Genomic DNA, 26189 nt, shown 5'->3' with positions numbered 1-26189 from the left:
CGTCCAAATGTACTAATATTTTTACAGATGCGCCCTGGTCTATAATAACACATTGATTCCAGTCATTTAAAATTCTAAATTTAAAACACTTATCTGAGTGTAGAAAATGGTTCATTGAAAGCAGTCATTAAGTAATATCGTAAAAAAATTCCTTCGTCGTAACCTTGTCACTGTTATTTGCATGAATGCATCCGCCTTTCCGCTTCAAGTACACTGACACCACAACTACATAATATCACGAAGAGTGCATCGCGTTATTTTGTCGGATTTACAGAATTAGTTCATTAGCGCGTTCCAGATTACTCATATACATAACCTAAATAATCATTATTCAATTTCTCTTGTGCATCGATTTGTGTATCGCGTGAATTTTTTTCTTAATCACGATAAAATGTAAAGCTTAATACGCTCTAAAAGATTCACGAACACAAAGAAATAAAATGCAATTTTTCTAACAACTGCACCTTAGTTCAGATCCAACAATAATGGCTTTTAAGTCCATACTTCTTTTAACAGCCTCTTTACTAGTGACTAGTGCAGAAAATAGCGGATTTAAAGTGTTAGAAAGGGCATTTGACCAGTGTGCGAGTAAGGACGAAATGTTTAAATGCATCAAAATACAGGCCCTTAAAGTGGCGAATAGGGCTGTTATGTTAAAACATTTAAATTTGTTCGATGGTGTCAATCTAGTGGCCAATAGTAGGCAATCAAGGGATTTACAAACGGCGTTACATTTGAATGACACAAAGTTGGAGCAGCTTGATACGGAAGCGATAGACGGCATGTTGAGTGATACTGCAACTAGGTAATTTTGGTAAAATGGAAATTTGTTTGTTAGTAAATGTCTTCTCTATGCTTCTTCTTTCTCTTTATAAGCAATTTTGCTTGTTCATTTGCGGATTGGTACCTGTATGGAACGTTGTCACTCCATCTTTTGCGCGGTCGTCCTATAATTATTCTTCTATTGATTAGTAATTGATTTTGTACTATTTTGCGGTTATGTGGTTATTCCAGCTTTTTTCTATTTGTGTCCATTTGTTTATACATCGAACTGTGCCATTTTCTTCTGTCTTCATTCCTCTTTCGATCTCTTAACTTATTTCCTGTAGTTCTTCTCATTACTCTCATTTCTCCTGTTTGCAGTAGTCTTTTGTGTTGTGGCTGTGTCAAGTCTTGTTTCTGTTGCATATCATTATTGGTCTCACACTGGATTTATAAATCCTTGACTGCATCTTATGTTTATGTCGGTTTTGCTATATACATAGTATTAGTAAGGCATCCTGATAGCAAAATACCTAAGTAAGCAAAATATATACTGCTAAAACACAAAACCCAATATTGTTAAAAGATTCAATGGGGATCCAAATATAAATTTTGTCCGCAATTATCCTAAACCAAAATGTTTAGTTAATACTATATTATGTTTAACGTATATTTTTATTCACATTAGATGCATAAATAAATTATGCTGATTGCTCTCCGTATGCCTTTTTAGTACGTTATTTAACGGTAAAATATTGCAAAACCTCTAAATTCTAAACAACCGCTAAGATTGACATGAAATTTGGCATACACATACACATAGCTAACCAGTCAAAGAAAAAAGTGATATTGTGCCGATGTGTGCTTTTGCCCTGGGGGTGAGTTTCACCCCTTCTTGAGGGTAAAAAATATACGTCCAAAATAATATACCCGAAAATGGATAAGCTGACTAATAGATAATAAAGTCAATAATTTTCGAATTATCTGCGTGTGACTATAATATGTTCATTTTTCAACAAAATAATCACGATTTTAGCCGGTTTTTCGCAAATAACTCAAAAAGTAATGATTTTGTAAACAAACATTGTTAACAAAAATATAGCCTGTTAAACAGTGAAAAAACGGTGTAAAAATTAGGTCTCTAGACCTAGTAGAAGCAGAGTTAGAGAATGAAAAATAGGTTGTTCATCTAAAAAAGATCTTGAAGGAGTCACTGTCACTAACCACGAGCTTAGGCACATTTTAAACAGCCCATACCTTAACCAATTTTTGTTTTACAAAAAAACAAAAAAATACAAATTATTCATAAAACCAAATCTGACTTTTTTTACTGTTTGGGATTTTTTAAATTTTAAATAATTTTTAAGTTATTTCGGAAAAAAAGCATTTTTTTCAAAATTAAAAATAAAATTTTTATTTTAAATCAAAATTTATTCAAAAATAAGCACTTTGAATTTATAAAACTTACAGATCATATAAACACAACATAAGTAAAGTAACTTGTAAAGCGGTAAAGATTATTTTCAATTTAGTTGCTAATTAGGGGGTGATTTTCCAGATTTATTTTGCCAAAGCAAAAGGGACCAACATAAGTTTGAGCGTAATGTGCTTACATTTTATACTAGCAACTTTTTTATAAAAACAGAAATAAAGCTTTTTTTAAACACTTTAAAAAAGCTCTGAGTAGTCTCCAAAAATGGTTTCATTTTTTGGATATTTCATGTTTAAATATCTTATTTGAAATTTGGCGAATATGAACCTACTTTTCACTAGCTATAACTCTGCTGCTGCCAAGTCTACAGGCCTCGTGCATACACAATGTATTTACTCTTTTACAAGCTATATTTTTACAACGGATATTTTTTTCAATAAAATACTTATTTTAGAGTTATTTGCGAAAAACCGTCTAAAAACGTGGTTATTTTGTTGAAAAATGAATATTATTCACTCGCAAATAATTCGAAAAGTACTGACTTGGTAAAAAAACTCTATAGAAAAAAGTTGCTTAGAATTAGTCAGTTTATCTATTTCGGGACTTATTTTGGATGTATATTTTTTCACCCTCAAGAAGGGGTGAAACTTACCCCCAGGGTAAAAGCACACATCAGCACAATATCACTTTTTCACAAATATCACAAATTTCATGTCAATCCAAGTGGTTCTTTAAAATTTACAACAAAAACCGTGAAAGAATGTACTATTTACAAGTGTAATTGTTGCTTTGCTCTGTAAAAAACTATATATGTTGTCATTATGATCTGTCGTTTTTTCGTTGAACTATACTTGTTTCAAGTAATTTAACCTTATTATTTTTATTTTAATATTAATATTATGTTTAATTATGTTAATCTGTTTCTTCTTTGACACTACATATTCATTTTTTATGGTTTTTATTCTCAATATTTTTCATTTTTATCCAATAGCGTGTTTCGATTGTGTTACAAAATTAGACACTAATAATACACTATAGTTTATTTTTTAACCAGGAGGAGTCAACTAAAAAGACAGATTCACACCCAAAAATATCACTAGAATAATAACCAAATACATCTTCTTTTTTGGTTGATCTAGTCGACCCTCAATGGTAATCCATAAATATTATATTAAATTAATACGTCGCTAAAGAGTTCCAAAAACAACTGCCTTTATATAAAAGCAGACTAACAATCTACAAATTAAAGGAATAACACATAAAACACAAAAATCGCTGATATAACTTAATTAACCTATGAAATGTCACTAGTGTCAAAATTTGATAAATGTCATTAGTGTCAAAATTTTATAACAGTGGAGTAAACTTGCCTGCGGTTGGACCAATTACAAACAAGCAATACAGCGCGGTAAATTTAAATCACTCCTCTTGGTTAAAAAAAACAAACAATAGTAACATTAACAACTATTTGTAGACAGTTTTGGTGATTTCATCCATAATTAAATTGAAGAGCATAGGGTTCAATGAGTCCGCCTGTCTTATTCCGCTGCCTATGTCTATAGGTTCTATAAGTTGTTCATCTATTCTGACCTCCATTTTAATATGTTTTCAATAGTATTTATGATGTTTAGGGGAACTTCGCTATGATGAGAAATGTTAGTCTATTATACTTTATTGATATCTCAGTATATTCCTTTGTGACGAATATTGCATCTATACACGACCTTTCAGTAAGAAAACCATGTTGTTGTAGTTCTAAGTTTTAGGGTAGTATTTAACAAGTTTGAATCGAAAAAGGCGATGGACTACCCCAGCTAATTGAAATACTATTCGAAAAAAAAAAAAAGAATGTGTGTGTACTTTGTACGCACGTAAGAAGTTGTACTTCTATTATATGATTTAAACGAACTTAATATACTTTTTATTTATATTTTGTTTAAATATTAAACTAATTTATACTTACTACTTCTCAAACATTTTTATTAGAACAGTGCCAAAAATTAAAATAATAAAAGAATAAAACACACACAAACACATTAAACAAGCCACAAATGATGTCTGAACATTAATTGTCGAAAATTTTTTTAACTAAATACGTATTTTCTGAAAATACAATTATATAATAAATATATTTACAATCATAAAATGTATTAACAAAAACAAAAAAGAAAGTTTCTATTGGGAATCGAACCAGCGCTGATAAGCGCGGTTGGTATTGGAATTCATTCGCCTTCAACGCTTAGCCACGGACACTATGTGTCATTATTTACGAAGATCGACTAACTAAACGGATTAAACTTGTGATATTTTGATATTTTAAAAATTTTGATCAAATTATTTTAATTTTGAATTGAAATGATTTAGAATTGAAAAAATACAACAAAACATAGAGTAAGAAAACAATATATTAGGTGAATATTGATAGAAATTTTGATGGTAATCAAATTATATAAATAAAAGTATTACATACTATGTATTTTGGCAGATCAAATAGGTAGGTTTATACCCATGATACATTTACAATTATTACGTACCTGTTGCTTTTAAAAACTATTTAAAAGTCACTAGAATATTATAAACTTTTTTGTTTCTGTCCTCACAACAATAAAACTAATATATTATACATTTGTTTACCTTTACCTTTACCTCCAAACCACAGCTGTCCTACAGCTTCCATATCGGATAATTTTTGACATGTCATTTGAACATCCAATCAGAACAAAGTTATAATGCGCATGCGCCGGGCTGATAGGTTTTAACATATAAAAATTCACCCTCTATCGCCGGTAAAGAAGTATAATTTCAATAATATCTCAACCAACCAAGATACCTACCGTTCACCCGAGCCTAGCTTAGTCACTCAGGGTGTGTGTTCGTCTTGTCCTAATCCTAGAAATGAACTAAGTATGAAAATTTAGAATGAAATTAAATAAAACAATACTTTTAACTAATCATATTTATTGTTCATAAAAATATAATAAAAATTTGATTTATTAAGTGCATTAACAAATATATTCAAATTCTTGCCAAAAACTAACAATTTGTAGATTATATTTATGGCTTTGGTATCTGGTTCGATGGTAACTTCTTGATGTTGAATGATACCGCTGTCGACTTGTTGTAGACCTGGGCAGATGTTCGGCCTCAGATCCCTGCAGCTACGGTCTTGGTGGTGATGTACTTAGATGTTGGGTGCTGCTGTCTGTCTAGAGATGCATCTTTGTTCTTTTCAGCCTTAGTTCCATCACCGGTGATAGGCTTGAAGCTCCCAAAGAAAGGACTGTGATCTTTATTCCCAAAAACTATAAGATAAAGACACATATCATTCATCAAGAAGAAAAACCAAAAACGAGCCTTTGGCAACCAATCGTAAAAAGTAGTTATTGGCAAAGGAATAATTAAATGGAATTAAGATCGAATATTACTAGTTCAAATTTGATTTACACGTGCATATATGAAAATTAAAAATAAATATTTAAAACTAAAATATCAGAACATATTATGCTTTGACATTGGAGGCTAGGTTAGATAAAAAAAATATTTAAAAAACTGTTATAAGAAACTAGGTATGTATGTAGGAATAGAATGATTGTAATAATTAGAATTCTTACCCCAAGAGAGAGATGATTTGAATAAAAATCATTTATTTTTAAGCTCTCATGCGTTTTGTGAGTTTACCACCACCATTTTGAGAATTGAGACGAAGTGTCACTATCATGACAGTAGGACGTAGGAGGTGGCAGGCATGTTCCGTATTTAAAGACAGATATCTAGAGTGTAAGAATATACAGGGTACGTTCAGTATGTTCAGTTGAAAATTTAGATGTAAGATGAAAATAGAGATAGCAAATAGAGAATACTAAAAGAGGGCGACAAACAAGTATTTAACGAAAAAGCAAGTTAAAACGAACAGAAGATAATTATTAATGAAATATTAAAGAAAATAAAGTAAAATAATTATTTAAAAATAAAATATCAAATATGTGGCGTTTGTAACGTTACACACTCCTCTCACCCATCAGACAAATTTTGAACACAAGTGAGAAATTTTTCTCAAAGAAAACAAGTACTCTGGAGTTACAAGTTTATATATCTGTACTTTTCTGGCTCTTTTTTACCTCCTTTTTTGAATAGTAGAATTAATTCCTCGTTTTCAATTCTTCCAGTATTTTATTGTGTTTTATAATTTTCTTATTTAGTATTGTTAATTATTCTGTTATTGCTGTTCCGAAGTATTTCAGTAATTTGTTTGGTATTCCGTCTTTACTTGCAGCTTTTTTATTCTTCAACTTTTCGAGTGTTATTAGAACTTCCTACGTATTTATATTAACTTCTTCATTTTTGGTAATTTCTGCTGTTTTCGGTTCTAGCGTCATTTCTTCTTCCTATGCATAGAGTTTTTTTAGATAGTCAGTCGATATGTCGTTTTCTATGTGTTTTGGTTAAATTGATTCCTTTACCGCCGTTCTTTGACTTCTTATAAAGCACCATATTTCCTTTTTGCAGACCATAAAAATCCTGTTTCATTTCTTTCAAAAAACGTTTCCAGTGATAATATTTTTTTTATTCTTCTTACAAAAGTGCATGTGTTTAGTTTCTTGTTATCTTGTAATTATCGTATGCCTCTTCTGTCTTGGTTGACGAATATTTCAGGCCAGACTTTTTATTTTATTTGCATTTGTTCTTCACTTCTGTACAAAACCGTGAAGTTAGTTTATATTTCGTTCACCAAGAACTTCGTTGGCTGAGGCGATGATATTAGTACTCTGGGCTAATTAGCAAAATTCATGGAAAAGTTATTTACCAGCAATTTTATTGCTGGAATCGAATTATAAGATCCTCCATAATAATAATATAGGTATGCAAGGTCCGCAGATAGTGTGCTACTTTTTTTATAAACAAAATGGCGCCGACAAATCGTATTTTTTTCAATTATTGCTCTATAACTCCGAAGATTTTAACTTTACAACAAAAACAGCCAAATAAAAATTCACTGAAATTAAATTCTGCATAGAGATAGGTTTTTCACGATTTGCTCCGACGAAAATTTTCCTCGGGCGAAAATGCGGGTTTTCCTAACGAAAACTCTAATTTTTAAATAAAGTTTTAGGTAAGTAATTATTAATCACTAATTAAATAACTTAGTGACATCAAAGCTTTCTTGGTATAGATTGTAATTCCAGAAGCCGGTGAAAACTAAATGAATATTTTAGCAACAATTCAATTGTTAATTAACAATTTACGATCGCAATAATAACCAAATAATCATGATACATTGATCAAACTTATAAAGATGAGATGCTTATTTAATTTTTTATCGACAAAATATAAATTTTTCTTTTTTTTTGCATAATCTTTAAATTTTGAAGAAAAAATAGTTATAATACGCTGGTCTAATGAGTAAAGTACAAAGAAAAGTTATTTACCAGCAATTTTATTGCTGGAATCGAATTATAAGATCCTATATGTTATTAATATAGGTATGCAAAGTCCGCAGAGAGTGTGCTACTTTTTTATAAACAAAATGGCGCCGACAAATCGTATTTTTTCAATTATTGCTCTATGACTCCGAAGATTTTAACTTTACACCAAAAACACTCAAATAAAAATTCACCCCAATTTAATTCTACATAGATGCATGTTTTTCACGATTTGCTCCGACGAAAATTTTCCTCGGAAAATGTCGGATTTCCCAACAAAATCTCGAATTTTTAAATAAACTTTTTGGGCCAGTAATTACTTATCAATAATTATATATCTTGCTGAAATAAAAGCTTTCTTGGTATATATTATAAATTCAGAAGCCTGTGAAAATGAAACGAATATTTTAGCAACAATTCAATTGTTAATTAACAATTTACAGTCGCAATAACAACCAAAATAATCATGAGACGTTGATCAAACTTAGAAAGGTTATAAAGGTGTGATGCCTATTTAATATTTTGTCGACAAAATATATTTTTTTCATTTTTTTGCATAATCTTTAAATGTTTAAAAAAATTGTTATAAACAAATTAACATTTCTCAGAAATTGTTTATTATATTCTAATTTTAAAAAATACTTAAAATGCGTATTTCATAAGTCTTGAAAATGAATGCTTTAAAAAAAATTTCCAACCATTTTCAAAAAAGTTATGAAACAGCAACGGTAATATACGATTTCTCCGTTGTTTATAATTTGTTTTCATTGTTTCGAAGCTTAAAAGTGAGTCTATGGTACAATCTACTTACTCACAAAGAATGTCAAAAATTAGTGCAGTGGTTATATTTTAATCAAAGATTAAAGACACACCCCAAGGAGACTGTATACGTGGACGTCACCTCAACACACACAAGAAAAAGTAATCAGAAACCAAATAGATTACATAATGGTGACAAAAAGATACCGTAATGCCGTGAAATCTACTAAAACTTACCCTGGAACTGATATCGGTTCGGATATAATCCAGTAGTATCTGTGTTAGAAGCTAGACCAAAGAAAATGAGAAAAACCATCATCCCAACGTTAGACTTAAGTCAGCTTAAAAGTGAACACCGACGACAAACAGTGCGCGAAGAAATCAACACCGACCTCAGTGTAGCAGAAAACCAAATCCGCAGAACAGACAACATAGATGAAAAACTGAAGTATATAAACACTATAATAAGAACTACGGGAAAGAAACACCTAACCAAATCTCCAAAGAAACATAAGGTGTGGATGACACCAGACATACTAGAACTAATGGATGAAAGACGCAAATTGAAGAATAATTCAGAAAAATACAGAGAGGTTGATAAGAACATAAAGCAAATAATAAAGAAGGCCAAAGAATCATGGATTACAAAACAATGTGTAGAAATGGAAGACTATGAAAGAAAGTATGACACATTCAATATACATAAAAAAGTAAAAGAACTTACAGGAACCCAAAGAAGACATCCAATAAGTTTGCTTAAAGACAAAGACGGAAATATTATTGTAGACTTAACAGAAAAAATTAATAGATGGAATGAATACATAAGAGAATTGTTTGAGGACAACAGAAATAACATTGACAAGGTAAATGGTGAAACGGGACCTGAAATCCTAAAATGTGAAGTAGAAATGGCACTTAGAAATTCCAAAACTGGAAAGGCAAATGGACCCGATGAGGTTCCTACTGAATTACTAAAGCTCTTGAATGATGAATCAATAGGTATAATATTGCACTTATTTAACACAGTATACAATACTGGTATTATACCTCAAGAGTGGCTGCTGTCTACATTCGTTACACTGCCAAAGAAATCCAATGCAAAAGAATGTTCAGAACATCGAACAATATCTTTAATGAGCCATCTACTAAAGATATTTCTAAAAATCATCCACAACCGAGTTTATCAAAAGTTGGAGTCAGATATTAGTAATACACAGATGGGGTTCAGAAAAGGACTAGGTACTCGAGAAGCTCTCTTCGGTTTGAATGTTCTTACACAAAGATGCCTAGACGTTAATCAAGAAGTACATGCATGTTTTATCGATTTTGAAAAAGCGTTTGACAGAGTACGCCACGATAGGCTAAGAGACATTCTTGAAAGAAAAGACATAGATAATAAAGATCTGCGAATAATTCTCAACTTATATTGGAATCAGAAAGCTAACATCAAAATAGAAAACGAGATATCAAAAGCAATAGAAATACGTAGAGGAGTAAGACAGGGATGCATTTTGTCACCACTGCTATTTAATGTATATAGTGAAAGCATCTGTCAGGAATCCCTTTTGCAAGCAAATGAAGGAATCGTAATCAATGGAGAGGTTGTAAATAATATTCGATACGCAGACGACACTGTACTAGTTGCAAGAACAGTAGAAGAATTACAACGATTACTTACAAACATAAATATTGCTTGCAACAATTATGGCATAAACATTAATATCAAAAAAACCAAGTATATGGTCTTCAGTAAAATCATGACACAACCAGCACATATTAGTATAAACGGCATTCAAATTGAAAAAGTATCAAGTTATAAATACTTGGGAACTTTAATAAACGAAACTGGAGACCAAAACAATGAAATAAAAAGACGTATCGAAATTGCCAGGGCCACCTTCATAAAGATGAGAAAATTTTTCTGCAACAGAGATATAAGCATCCCCCTACGATTAAGAATGCTAAGTGGCTACGTATTTAACACGCTATTATACGGTGTAGAGGCCTGGACTCTCAAACAGAACAACATAAAAAATATTTAAAGTTTCGAGATGTGGTGCTACCGTCGAATGCTGAAGATAAGTTGGGTTGAAAGAATCACAAATCTTGAAGTAATACGAAGGATAGGAAGAGACCCAGAAATTTTATTAACGATAAAACGAAGAAAACTCGAGTATTTGGGTCACCTGATGAGAGGTCATAAATACGCATTACTTCAAAATATAATGCAAGGAAAAATAGAAGGAAAACGGAATCCAGGCCGTAGAAGAATGTCGTGGATGCGGAATTTGAGAGAGTGGTTTGGCTGCACCACTAATGAACTTTTTAGGTCAGCTGTAAACAAAGTCAGGGTAGCCTTGATAATTTCCAATCTCCGATAGGAGTGGCACAAGAAGAAGAAGAAGAAGATTAAAAATACTTTTTTTTGTAATTTTTAGCGCAAAACTAGGCCTGATACAGAGTCGGAGCTAAAATGTTTACTCGAAGCGACTGACACGCAGCATACATTATTTATTAAAAGTGTACGTCGCGCGGCCGATCGTCGCTCCGAGTGAAAATTTTAGCTACAGTACTGTATTAGTCAACTTTCGCGCTTGTAAATTACAAAAAAATATATTTATAATCTTTAATTAAAATATAACCGTTAAACTGATAATCGATATTTTTTTGTAAATAATTAGCTTGTACTTAAACTCACTTCTACGGTTTGAAAGAATTAAAAAAAAAATTATAAACACCGCAATAATCGTATGTTTACTTTGCTGTTTCATAACTTTTTTGCAAATGGTTGCAAAAAAGTTTTAAAGCATTCGTTTTCAAGATATTTGAAATGCGCATTTTAGATATTTTTTAAAATTATAATATAGTAAAAACTTTCTGAGAAACGTTAATTTGTTTATAACTATTTTTTTAAACATTTAAAGATTATGCAAAAAAATAAAAAAATTATATTTTGTCAACAAAATGTTAAATAGGCATCTCATCTTTATAAGATTTCAAAGTTTAATCAGTGTATCATAATTATTTTGGTTATTATTGCGACCGTAAATTATTAATTAACAATTGAATTGTTGCTAAAATATTCGTTTAATTTTCACCAGCTTCTGGAACTGTAGTCTAAACCAAGAGGAGTTTTAAGTCACCAAATTATTTAATTATTGGTAGATAATTACTTATCTAAAACTTTATTTGAAAATTGAAGATTTTGTTGGGAAAACCGGAAAATTTTCGTCGGAGCAGATCTGGAAAAACACGTCTCTATGCAGAGGTAAATTTTTATTTGGGTGTTTATGTTGTAGAGTTAAAATCTTTGGAGTTATAGAGCAATAATTAAAAAAAACACGATTTTCGGGCGCCATTTTGTTTATAAAAAAGTAGCACACTATCTGAGGACTTTGCATACCTATATTATTAATATATAGGATCTTATAATTCGATTCCAGCAATAAAATTGCTGGTAAATAACTTTTCCCAAAAATGGCCTATTCTCCGATAATCAGCCCAGACTAGTGATGTGAGTTGTAAAATTACATAACTTACGTTACATAAATTACACGTAACTTACGGTAATATTACATGATACCCGTAACTTAATGTAATTTATGTAATTTTTGGAATTTACGTAATTTATGAAATTTAACGTAACTTATGATAAATTTACATAAATTACCGTAATTTATGTAATTACTGGTAAAATTACATATATTATGGCAACTTATGCGCGCGCAATTGTCGTAAGTGCGGTGCGCCGGTGCCGGCGCGCGCGAACCAGTGGGTGCTATTACGCTCGTCGCTCGTTAGTCGTTCCTTAGTCTGAGTCAGGCAGGTTATGTTTACATTTCTGTTATTGTATGTGTAATGTGTATGTATAAGTTAGTTTTCGACTGTTCTTTCTCTATTCATTCACGCAGCGTTGGTTACTTTACATTTATTTATAAGGAAGCACAGAAACTATAAGGTAAGAAATATATTATTTCTACAAACAGCAAAACACGTGCCGGTGATGTCCATAGCAACCTTAGATTGGGAAACACAGGGGCGGGCCTATCGCATATCGACTGTACGTTAAATCTAACGCGCGTCATTTTATATGTGGCTACAGTACTTAATTCTGAATTCGGTTTACCAAGTTTTATTCGATTTTTTAGATTAGTTTACTGTACAATAACTATAAGAATGATAGGAGCAACGGGGTACTTGTGCATGTAGCATGTGTAATTGAATTACACTGACATAACTTACTAAATAAAAAATTTTGATAACGTTGAGGGCAAAATAATGTAGTTGTCCGATCCAGTATTCTGCTTATTCGAATTTCATTAAATTGTTACACAGATTCAATTTTAATCTTTCTTCTATTTAAGGATGCCTAACAATTTTTTATGCCCTCGTGCCCATCAAATACTTTGAAAAATAATGTTTTTTCCCTTCTTAATGTTTAAGTCTACCTGAATATTTTTTTTAGGTCATAAAACATGGTGAAACGTAAGACAGATATCTGGCTTTATTTTGAAGTGTTACCTGCGGGTTCTTCTAATCAAAAGACCATAAATGTGAGGTGTAAATTTTGCAAGAGTGTACATGCAAAAAATGCTACAAGAATGAAATCTCATCTTCAACAATGCACTTATGTGCCGCATATGATAAAACTTAAATTCAATATTTTAACTCCAAAGTCAAAGGGGAATCACTCTAAATTTCCATTTGAAACATCCATGAAAAAGATCACATCGGCAAAATTGGATAACGATAACACTGATGCTGCTTGTACATCATCAACGGTTTCCACAGCATCAACATCTGCTTCTGATAACATTCATGTGGAAACACCTGTTTGCACAAAAATCAACAGAATACAATCATTTTGTGATCGAATGACACACGAACAAAATAACGAATTGAATATTTTGCTTGCTAGAGCTATTTACACCAGTTCAGCACCACATTCAATTACCGAGAATGAAGATTGGAAATTGTTTTTTAAAAAAATTAGACCTTCATACACCTTACCATCGAGATATATGTTATCAAATCGTCTCCTGACCGAAGAGTACGAGCGAGTTGAAGTTCAAGTTAATGATAAAATTAAGCAAGCTGACAATTTATCATTGCAATGCGATGGTTGGTCCAACTTGCGAAATGAAAGTGTAATTAATTTCATTGTTACAACACCCGAACCGTTATTTGTCAAATCAGTACTAACAAAAGCAGAGAAGCATACCGCAGAATATATAACAAAATTAATGGTTGAAGTTCTGGAGGAGTATGGACCTAAAAAATTTTTCGCTATTGTGACTGATAACGCAAAGAATATGAGGAAGGCTGTGAGACAATGTGAAGAGATGTATCCCCATCTTGTATCATACGGCTGTTTAGCGCACACATTACATTTATTGTGCAGCGATATTTTGAAATTATCTTCAATAGAGACACATTTGTCACATATTATACATATCGTTAAAACTATTAACCAGTGTCAAGTACTGAGAGCTCAATTCACAGAAATAAGAAATGAGATGAAGTGTGGAGTGTCTCTTAGCCTACCTGTAAAAACAAGATGGGGTTCACATGTAAAATGTCTTCAAGATCTGACTAAATGCAAGTCCGTCCTACAACGTCTAGCAATATCTCCAGATAAAACAATTCAAGATAGAATACGCAGCGCAAAAGCAAATTTACTTGATGAAGGATTCTGGATAAATTCTAGCGCTCTTGTTGAATTGCTTAAGCCAATTACTGAAGCAATAACACGTCTTGAAGGAGATTCTTCGTCAATTCATTTGGTTTGTGAAACTTTCGCGAAAATCGGTAGTAACATATCTACTCATTTAGAATGCGTGAAACTAACGGATTGCGAAAAAACAGAAGCGATGGATAAATTTATATCAAGGAAGGAATACGCCCTTCAACCGATCCATTTTGCCGCAGACTTACTAAACCCTCGGTCTGTTGGTGCAAATTTATCATCAGCCGAAAGGATTGAAGCGATGAAATACATTACTACTATGTCAACCACGACCACGATAGAGATTGGTGATGAAGGAGTGTCAAAGATTACTGAGGATTTAGGAAACTATTTAGCTAAAACAGACTTTTTTGGCGAAACATTTTTATGGAACATACTCGATAATGTCTCTTTGGTTACATGGTGGAAAGGATTTTGTGGACATTCATGCCTCTCCAAAGTTGCAGTCAGGATATTGACAATGCCGTGCACTTCTGCGGCAACAGAGAGAAGCTTTAGCTCCCAGAGCAGCATTCATACGAAGAGAAGAAATCGCCTAACAACTCAAAGGGCAGCAAATTTAAATTATATACAATATAATTCAAAATTGCTGAAACGTTCACGACAACATCACATACAAAGTCAATATCCTATAGAAGAGACTGTACAGAACAACGTTTCGATAGAAGGTAGAAACTTACAGAAGGAGATAGAAGTAATTGAAAACCATATTTCCGAAGAGGAAGAATTAGACGAGGTAATTTTAAATTTAGGCATTTTTTAGATATGTGATATGTGCATGTGATATATGCAGTTTGCTTCTTTTCCGATTTTCCAATGCATTCCACCGTTTTCGAATAAAAAATTATAAATCTTATGTTTTCAGACAATATCATCATGGCATTCAAATACAACAGGAAATGGAAATTCCGACGATGATTTTAATTTTGCTGACTTTGCAATGACCGATGATGAAATTGATCAAAGAATGGAAACTAGGGAACAGAGACCAGCACGCATTTTGAGACAAAGCAAAGTGAACATTTTAGAAAACGTCTTAATGAAATCGGTAAATTAGTGTAAACACATACATATTTATTGTTTATATTCCAAAATTATCAATTTCAGGGTAAAGGCACAGAACAACCCCAAAAAAAAACGGAAGTCGAGAAGGATACTTCAGATGCCGAAAACAAGGTAGTTAGATCTGTATATATTATATTATAAACCCATTATTTTTACTCTCTATGTTTACACTTTCCTATTTAATTTCAGGATGCAGTTCTGGATTTGCCGGAGATAAAAAAAATTACACAAGGCTCATTGGAAGAGCAAACAATTGAAACTTCGACGTTTTATAACAAGAAGGTCTCCAGTTGTCTGCGAAAAAGGAAGTTGTGATTTATAAAAGCCGCTTAAAACAAAACTAAAGAACCTATGTTTTCATTTCTTTATTATTTGTATGTATTTCTTATCCACTTTTCTTTATTTCATAAGTATGTAGTTACTTTGTGTTTATTATATTCAATATGAATGCAAACAATTGATTTTTTAATACAATGAACATAAATTACATAAGTTACATAAATTACATCTGGTTTGTAATTTTTGGGTAATTTTACACGTGTAACTTACAATTTCTGAAATTACACGTAATTTCACATCGCTAGCCCAGACTATAGACTTAATTTTAGCGAAGCCTTTTTCGACGCCATCACTTTCTGTGAAATACAGGCTGCCAACCACTTTAATTATGAACCAAAATGAAGCCTTATTTTAAAAAACTATAAAAATGCAGAGACCCGTTAATTTTTATAATATATACTTTTTAAACATAAACTTAAATGTACAGTGTGATTCTGTACAGTGTGTTTCACATGCAAATAGCAGTCCCTAAGGTTTACTTTAATAAAACACCCTATATATTTCTCTATTTTTAAAAGCTGCTTAAAAACCTGATCTCAACCAACTATATCATGTATGCTCTATTACGAATATTACAGGTTAAAATTTTGAAATTATACAGTGTAAGAGCCACTAAAAATAACACTTTTATATTATTCCTAGACGTTAATGGAACAGTTAAAAGATAAAAATTTATAATTTAACCGGAGTCTTTGGCTTCAGAGGAATTGGCATCATCGTAGGATACAGAAACATTTTTGACTTCTTGCTGTGCTTACCGCATACATAGGTACTTGCATTTTGAACAAACTATGGTTGTTTTAACCCACTTATTGGCCTTTTTTCTTTTAGATTTTGCTAATTTGACACATGAATATCGTCCCTCTCCATTTTGGGATGGTGGTGAAGGTATTTAGGGGGATTATTTATAGTTCACTATCAAGTTTTTATAAAAGTATGAGGAAATGAATTAAATTATAGAAATGCTAATTATGCCGTGTAATAGGGCAGTAGTACGCCGACAACTACTAATTATTTGAGATTTTCAGGACAAAAGTATTTAGAAAATCGGATGTAATGCAATGTTGTGGATACTTTTTTACCCTCCTTGGTCCTTCTAGGGTTAAATGTGCTATTTTTAATGGTAAATTTTAATGTTCAGGATGATTCACGCAAGTCTAGCATAGTCCATCATCTTTATTTTTAATGGAACACCATGTATATTTTCATGTTTTTAAAAGCTCCTTAACAACCTTATCTTAACAAACTACGAAACATTTTGTTTCGATTTATGTTTCCTAATACATAGTAATTTTTTCTTCAAACAACAAGACTATGATAACCGTTGTAAACAAACGACTACGATATTTCGACTTACACAATTTGAAGGTACATATTTCCGAAATTTGAAGAAAACTAAAAATATCTCGGAAAGTAAAGAGTTTACGTATAGGAAAAAAATCATAAAAATGAAAGAGTATAATACATGTAAACTTTTGAAAAAATAAAATATAGGGTGTAGATTTAAAAATTAGAGAAAACCATAATTGTCTTTCGTATTTATTTAGCGTATGGCTTAAGTAGGTACATTACAGAATATATTTAGGTTTATGCATTATACAATGCATCACAAACAGATATACAGTTTTTTTATATATTCGATTGACCCTTCGGTTGCTATTACAAAGTCTATAGGGTCACCTGTGTATGCTCTGCTTGTGCAGTCCTGAACATAACAATGTGACTGATCGTCTTTCTTGCAGCGCCGCAGTCGCATCACGAGAAGGTGAGAGAAGTTTACCCCATCTGTAGAGGGAGCCGGCGAATCTTCCACAGTTTGTTCTAATTCGATTAAGGGCTGCCCAAATCTTACGGGGATGTTCAAATTCGCAAGGTTTTCCTATGATGTCCGGTAGACTATGGTAATGTGGATCTGTCTTACTTTCCCAATCTTCTCTCCATCGGGTATTTATGTCAAAGTTGGATTGCTGCAGCGCTTGAGCAGATTGTAGAAGGAATAACCTGGATCGGAGACGGTTTCCAATAATATCGGGATTTCGTTGTGGACTAGAAGCTGGCGACTCTCCATTATTTTGTTATATTCTTTAACCAATGCATGTTCGCGGCGTAGGTTGGGTGGTGCTCTATTACTAAGGGTAGGTAGCCACATCGTAGGAGTGGGCTTAATTGTGCCTGTTATCATACACATAACACGGTTTAGTTGGGTGTCGACCAGGTGAGTGTTCCTGCTATTTAGCCACACTGGTGCACAGTATTCTGCCACCGGATATATCAGGCCAAGAGCAGAGGATCTTAAAGTTGATGCTGTGGAACCCCATGTAGTAGCGCAGAGTTTCTGTATTATATTGCTGCGTGTTTTCAATTTTGCTGCTGTTTTCGTCAGGTGTTCTCTGAATGTGAGCGTTGTGTCTAGAGTAAACCCAAGGTATTTCGGGTATTTATTGTGTTTCAACAACTTGTTATTAAAATACACTCGCAATTATCTGTTTGCCAACTTGTTGTTAAGATAAAAAGCCTATACTTCAGTTTTTGTACTACTTGGTTGTAGTCTCCATTTCTTAAGGTATTCGCTGAGGATGGATAAGTCATTCATGAGAGTGATTTCTGTAGTTTCTAAAGATTGCTGGCTTGTTGCAAGGGTCCAGTCGTCAGCATATCCAAACTTTCGAGATTCGGTTTCAGGCACGTCAGCAATATAGAGGCTGAAAATTAAAGCGACAAGGACAGAACCCTATGGAAGGCCATTGTTAAGTTTCATCTGTCTACTCGTCTCCGTTCCCATTATAAACTGGAAGGCTCTGTTTGTCAGCATGTTGTCAATGAGGTTAATTATCTTTCTGCAGGGGATAATACGGGCCAGTTTATATATTAATGCCTGTCTCCAAACAGTATCATATGCTGCTGTTAGATCTATAAATACTGTTGCTGTCATTTGTTTCTTTTGAAAACTAGCTTCTATAAAAGTTGTTAATGACAGCACTTGGTCCGTACAGCTTCGATGAGGGCGGAAGCCAGCTTGTTTAATAGAGATATTTTCTAGTATCCTGTGACTAATTATGTTGAGGAGAAGCTTTTCTAATAGTTTATATACCATGCTGAGTAGAGCTATGGGGAGGTAGTTTTCTGGCTTATCGTTTGATTTGCCTAGTTTCGGAATTGCAATTATCTTTGTTCGCTTAAGTGAGAAAGGAATGTTACCTGACTGAAGTATATCATTAAAGAACATTGCAAGCCATTGTTTCGTATATGCACCACTGTGTATCAAGAACTCAGGATGGATACCATCAAACCCAGGTGCTTTATCTGATTTCATTTCTTTCAGCGCATGTGTGATTTCAGAAATAAATATTCTTGCTGAATATTCGGAGTTAGTTCTGTTCATTTGTTTTAATGCCCTTAAGTCTCTTTTCACGTTGGTAGTATGTGTTCGATCTCGTGGAGCTCTGGATAGAGATACTATATGGGAGGCAACCTTGTTAGGAGACATTTTAGACTCTCCAAATTCCAGCTGGTTAGCTCCTCCAATTTTCCGCAACAGGGACCATGCCTGCCGGCTTGATTTTTTTAAGTCAAGGTTTTCTACAGTTTTCATCCATTTTTGGCGTCTAGCTGTATCGATGTTGTGTAAAAGCTCGTCGGCTATTTCTCGGTCACCACTTTCGATAAACTTTGCGTATAAGTATTCGCATGTTTCAGTCCATCTGGGCACATATTCTCTGCGATACCCCCTAGGGATGGTTTCCTTGGCAGCGCTTATTACTGCACCCATAAACCTCTCGTAATGTTTGCTGGTTGGAAGAACTCAAGGTCCGGTCTAGTTGTGCAGAGAACTTCTCCTAGTTTGCTTTACCACTACATTAAAGATCCATCATGAATGTCTCTAGTACGATCATAATGACTGTTCAACAAAAAGCCAACTCAACCACTGATCATGGGAATCGGAGACCAGGATCCGGCATGGGAGGTTTATCACAAGAAGACCACTGGGCCTCCCGGGTCGTCAACCAGCAAAATCCCTGTGAAGTAATAAATACCACTCTTTAAGAAAATAGAAAAACACCCAAGACAGTATTAAAAATTGGTACACGGAATGTTAGGAGTATGTATGGTCCAGGCAAAATGCATAATATAATACAAGAAATGCAAAGATTAAATGTCGACATTCTAGGCATTAGTGAGGCAAGGTGGCTAAATTCTGGCAGTTTTTCGACAACAAATGGCATAGCATATTACTCCGGAAACAGTCGTACTCAACACAGACATGGCGTAACGGTTTTCGTATCTAAGTCTATGATGCAGTCGGTCATTAATTTTACTCCAGTACCATATCGGCTCTTATTTCTCCAACTACAAACAAACACAAGTAAACTAAATATCATACAAATCTATGCACCTACAGCAGATAAATCCGAGGACGAAATTGAACAATCCTACGAAGAAATCAATCAAGTATTAAAATCGACGAAACCACGAGACATCACCGTAATTCTAGGTGATTTTAACTCAAAAATTGGTAAAGGAATAAGTGGCAAACATGTAGGAGAATACGGACTCCGTAAAAGAAATGAACGAGGTGACAGACTGCTTTAATTGTGTCACGAAAATGACATGATTGTATCTAATACATTCTTCAACTTACCAAAGAGAAGACTTATACGTGGAAATCACTCCAGGACAATGGCCAAAGAATAATTCAAAACCAGATTGATTTTTACTGATAAACGAACGATACAGACACTCCTTAAAATCCGTTAAGGCTTACCTAGGCGCAGATGTCTATTCAGACCATAACCCTCTAATAGCGCAAATGAGTATGAAACTAAAAAGATTGGAGCAGAAAAAAAAGCAAACCAGATAGACGTCAGTCATTTATGTAACCTGGAGGTGGAGGTAAAGGAGGAGCTAAAAAGATGTATTAATAATAATTTGAAAATACTTCATGAAAAAGAAACATCTCAGCCAACGAACAACATACATAGATAAAAAATGGCAAAACGTAAAAATGGCGATAACAAGTCCTGCGAAGAAAATTCTGAATAAAGAAAAACCAAAAATAAAGCAAAGATGGATGACTGATAAAATCCTTCTTCTCATGGACAATCGGAGAATAATGAAAGGAAAAAACGAACAAAGGTATAAACAAATACAGAAAGAAATCAAAAAAGAAATCAGAATAGCAAAGGAAGATTTTTATAAAAGAAAATCTGAAGAAATAGATCAATTGCAGGCAAAACATGATATTTTTAATGTAAATAAAAAAGTGAAAGAACTTGCAGGTACAAAAAAACGTAAGCAGCCAAATATCCTGTATAATGTCAACGGAAACATAATAACACAACTAGAAGAACAGTTGAAGACATGGAAAAACTATGTTGTTGAAAATTTCTTTGCAAATGATAGACAACAATCTGAACTTAGTAACATACAAGGAGACGAAGGTCCAGAAATAACGGAAGAGGAAGTCATGTACGCACTAAAAAGAATAAAAAAGGGTAAAGCCCCAGGTTCATATGAAATACCAACGGAAATCCTTAAACTGACAGACGAAGACTCGATCAACATTTTAGTTGAACTTTTCAATAGCATTTATACATCAGGAAAAATACTACAAGAATGGCTTATATCCACCTCAGTTATTATACCAAAAAAGATGAATGCCAAACAATGTAGTGATTACCGTACAATCAGTTTGATAAGCCATATACTGAAAATATTCCTGAAAATTATACACACTAGAGTACACAGAAAACTGGAAATGGACATCAATTATATCCAGTTTGGATTCCGAAATGGACTCGGAACAAGAGAGGCGTTGTTTGCACTGAACGTTATGTCTCAAAGATGTCTTGACATAAATCAAGATGTATTCATGTGTTTCATAGATTATAACAGGGCCTTTGATAAAGTGCGGCATGATCATCTAATCAGACTCCTGGCAGAAAAGAATTTAGATAAACGAGACATCCGACTAATAGCAAATATGTACTACAATCAGAAAGCAGTAGTAAGAGTAGAGAATAATACCACTGAAGAAATTGAAATAGAGCGAGGTGTGAGACAAGGGTGTATACTGTCACCAACCGTGTTTAATCTCTATTCCGAAGACGTAATGAATAGAACACTCTCTGAGCAATCCATAGGTATTAAAACAAATGGTGTTAGATTAAACAATCTGAGATTTGCCGACGACACCGTTCTGATCGCAGAAACACTTGAAGAGCTACAGACGTTGGTAAATAAGATAGCAGACTGCAGCGAAGAATATGGACTATCTTTGAACATAAAGAAAACTAAATTTATGGTTATATCGAAATCAACACGAAATGTCCAAAATTTATATTTACACAATGAAATTATCGATCGAGTTAGCAAATACAAATATTTAGGCACTTAATGAAGACAACGATAGCTCAGCAGAAATCAAAATAAGAATAGAAAAAGCCAGATCCATATTCACTAAAATGAAGAGAGTGTTCTGTGGAAGAGATTTGAGCCTTGAAATGAAACTTCGCCTGATGAGAGGTTACGTACTTTCTGTGCTGCTCTACGGAATGGAGTCATGGACGCTGAAAAAGATTGATACCAAAAAATTAGAGGCATTTGAACTGTGGATGTATAGCAGAATTTTGAGAATATCATGGACGGAGAGAGTCACAAACGTCGAGGTCTTGAGAAGAATGAATAAAGAAAAGGGAGTTATATTTACGATCAAAAAACGAAAACTGCAATACTTGAGACACATTACAAGAGGCGAAAGATATGAACTGTTTCGAATAATTATGCAGGGGAAGATAGCAGGAATAAGGTTCACAGGAAGAAGACGAAACTCCTGGCTAAAGAATCTACGGGAATGGTATAGCTGTAGCAACAACGAATTGTTTCGGTCAGCAGTTTCGAAAATACGTATAGTCCTGATCATCGTCAACCTTCAGAACCAAGATGGCACTTGAAGAAGAAGAAATTGCAGCTGGTTAGCTCCTCCAATTTTCCGCAACAGGGACCATGCCTGCTGGCTTGATTTTTTGAAGTCAAGGTTTTCGACAGCACTTATTACTGCACCCACAAACCTCTCGTAAAGTTTGCTGGTTGGAAGGACCCAGCTCAAGGTCCGATCTAGTTGTTCAGACAACTTCTCCCAGTTTGCTTTTCCAAGATTCCACCTGGGTCGAAGATATGATCTAATTATTGGAATTGATATTCTGATGATGATAGGAACAGATGGTGTCTTTCGTAGTTCACCCCTTATACGAATACTCTTCCATGATTTCTTAATTTGAATATGGGAACTACTTACTAAACCCGACCCTCCTCTGTCATCCAGCGCTCCGAAAGCGGAATGACCGCTGTAAGGCCGACATCACTTCCGCAGCACTACCTTCATTTATTAAAAGACAGTCAGTAAGGATGCCTTTCCCTTTTCTCTGTTTTCCATTTTTTTCCGTCATCGCTCCCAGAACGGCGTCACTCTCAGCCGTGCATTTTCGCCTTACCACCGTCTGGTTGACACAATCTGACTCGCTAATTCGTCTCTTATAAAAACGTATTCACCCTACCTTCTACTTATAAAATCTTTCTCTCTTATGTCGTAGGTACAGCTGCCTTTCTTTCTGTTCTTGATCACTGCACGTATAGAGTTTTGCATACTATTCCAACACTCACTGTCACAAAATTCACACCTGTCTCTCTTTCCATTCTGTTCCTATCTACTATCCATCTGTTGCTATTGCACTCTAACATCGCATGTGCCACAATGTTAGTGTATCCGCAGTACAGGCATTCATCCCTGTCAGCCTTTCCGAACATAGAGAGGTAAGCCTTTAAACATCCGTGTCCTGTGAGCATCTGGGGATCTGCGTAAGGAAATAATCCGGTCGCCTGTGACCCTAGTCCAGCCAATCTCTTAGGTTCAGTAACAGCATATTTGTCCAGTGTGCCATATCCTTCGTGTTGTTTCATTCTTCTTGCTATCTTTCAATTTACCTTTGCCTTTCTTGTCTTCTCTCGATCATAGTAAGCTCTACGTACATTCGCTTTGTTTATGTCTCTTCTCTCTGTTTTTCAACCTGGAAAGCATGAAAATATGGAAACAGTGTTCCAATAAGCCGACAGCAGATTTTACAATAGGTTTAACTTGCATATACCAAAGGTCATAATTCATAATAGTCATAAAACAAATCGACCATATTATAGAAATTAAAAATATGCAAAGAAAGATCACGGGTAAAGTATTTACGATTTTATCATATTATGCTATCATGTTAAATACTTTTTCCTGTTCTTTATAATCATTTTTAAAAAATCGATATGTTCTTTTTGTTCGTTTTAGTAAATAATTTACTTGTTGTAGGTTTATGGATAGCCATCAATTAGAAATCAAAGTCCCCGAGTTAGTAGAAGAAGGAAGAAAGAGAAAAAACAAAGGAAGTGGAAATAATGCAGCTCTATACTGGGCACTTGCAATTAAAGGAACCTTTTTAGCTATAGCCTATCAAGGTATAGCTGTCATGTCGGGACTTGCTTTGATTATGGGTAAGATGGCGCTGCTGCTATCAGCTATTTTGGGATTAAAGAAACTAGTCAATAGTGGACAGGAACAGACAACATTCGAAATAGTGAAACAGCCTAAATATACTGAATCTCACAGTCATTCTACATCTTATGAAGATGAAGGATACAGTCATCACAGGATGTATGATACAGGAGATAACGCTTCTAGAAGGATTATTAGAACGTACATTTAAAAAAATTATAAATATATATTATGTACTTATTGCCAAATAATATTTATTAAGTTATTATTTTTATTATTAAATTTAAGTAGATATTTCAAGTATAGCTAATTTGTTAAACAGTAGTAAAAATGAAAGAATACCCATGAACGAATATATAAAACACGCTGTATTTTCCTGTCACCGTGTCATACAAAAATTGCCCAGCTAAGGTACATGTAATAATTATTATTACATGTACTTGCGCTGGGCAATTTTTTTTGTGACACGGTGACAGGAAAATACAGGGTGTTTTATATGTTCGTTCATGGGTATTCTCTCATTTTTCCGACTGGATTTAGTTCTGTCGATTATTTATATGAGTAGTTTATTTATTTTGTACAATAGGTTTTTTTTAATTTATAGTTTTAAAAATGTAAGTAAATATAAATTGATGATTTCAAATAAAATCTTACCCTTGTTATAATAATTATAATTCTGAAGAATTACAGACGTCATTTGTTTGCAATCCGTAAAATGGGATATATTTTCTCTTACGAAACCTTGGTGGAACAAGTTTAATTTTTTATTATTAAAGAAGATAAATTTGATAACTTAGACAATAAAAACATTTATTTTTTTTAATAAAAAGGTTCTATTTTTTTTTTAAATTTTTATTACATCTACCGAAAGTAATTTAAGTACATTATCAAACAGTGTTAATTAGCTATATAACCAGTGGCGGCGCCTGGTGTAAAATATTGGGGGTGCACACATAATGTTAACATATAAAAAGACCTTGAGACACCATTTCCGTAGGTAAAATTTTTTGAGTGTCTTCAAATTATAAAAATCAGAGGACCTTATTAAAAATTACAATCAATAATGTATTTTACTGACTTAAAATTATAATTTAGTGTTTAAATGCTACAAGCAAGTTGTAACGAAAGTCAGTCGCCTGTTGTTTTTTAGAAAAATTATTCACAAACAAACTGAGTAAAATTTGGAATTTCTTGAATCATTTTTTTAAATTGAAAACATTGCGAGTGCAGTTCATCGATTCTGGCCCATATCTATTCTAAGGAAAGTTTTGATACGTTTCAATGCAGAGAGACATCGTTCTGTTTCTGCAGTTGTCACTGGCATCGTAACAAGTACATAATTGGAGACTTCAAATTATTTCAGAGAAATCATCTTGTAAATTATTTTCAATGAAAAATTTAGTTAAGTGGACTGCGCCGGATAGTTAAAATCGTATCTTCTATTTTATTCATTATGCTTCCTCTTCTCCAAATATGTGCTTCACAGCTACACAATTTGTAAGTTTTTACACAAATCTCCATTTTAAATAATCATTTATAATCCCGACGTTTGCACTTTGGTACATTCTTAATTAACAAATTAGACCAGTAAGGATCTGTTTTTAGGTGGATGTGAGAGGTGGCATTCAGATTTTTGCGGATAAAGTTAGGTGATAACTTCGTTAATAATAATTGATTTATGCTCCTTCTCCAATATGCCCGGAACATTAATAAAAAAAATAAAATATTTAAAAATTTCGTTTTTTTTCTACTTTTTTTTGATTATAACTTAAAAACTATTCATTTTAAAACAAAGTCGTATAAGAATAAAATAAAGATAATTAAATTTTCTATCAGATGCGATTGGTTAAAAATGTCTTAATTTATCACCCTTACTTCAAAATAGCAATAAATATAAAATAAGGGGGCAAAACAAGCCTGTCCTTATTCAATGATTTTCGATCACTTAGGTTACACTTGGAACTGCCTAATTCGCTTAGAAAATTTTTGTAATGTGCTAAAACCGTACACCAAATTTCATTAAAATTGACTTACTAGAATTTGCATAATAATTTTGCAATCTAAACTTTTTTTAAAATCTTGCACAACAAAAACTAGAACATACAAAGATTTGACAATTTTTTTACATATAAAGAA

General features: G+C 33.3%; 1 protein-coding gene across 1 annotated transcript; it reads left to right on the top strand.

Moving 5' to 3' along the window:
- The first annotated feature begins 257 nt into the window (after positions 1 to 257).
- On the top strand, positions 258 to 24424 carry LOC114324578 (uncharacterized). Its single transcript, XM_028272443.2, has 2 exons — positions 258 to 805; positions 23871 to 24424. Exons 1-2 carry the CDS (start codon positions 486 to 488, stop codon positions 24262 to 24264), a joined length of 714 nt encoding a protein of 237 aa, XP_028128244.1. The 5' UTR covers positions 258 to 485; the 3' UTR covers positions 24265 to 24424.
- The last annotated feature ends 1765 nt before the right edge of the window (positions 24425 to 26189 follow it).

Source organism: Diabrotica virgifera, chromosome 6 (assembly GCF_917563875.1).
Source record: "Diabrotica virgifera virgifera chromosome 6, PGI_DIABVI_V3a".
Taxonomy (NCBI): Eukaryota; Metazoa; Arthropoda; class Insecta; order Coleoptera; family Chrysomelidae; genus Diabrotica; species Diabrotica virgifera.
This window is presented reverse-complemented; position numbering and strand designations above follow the sequence as displayed.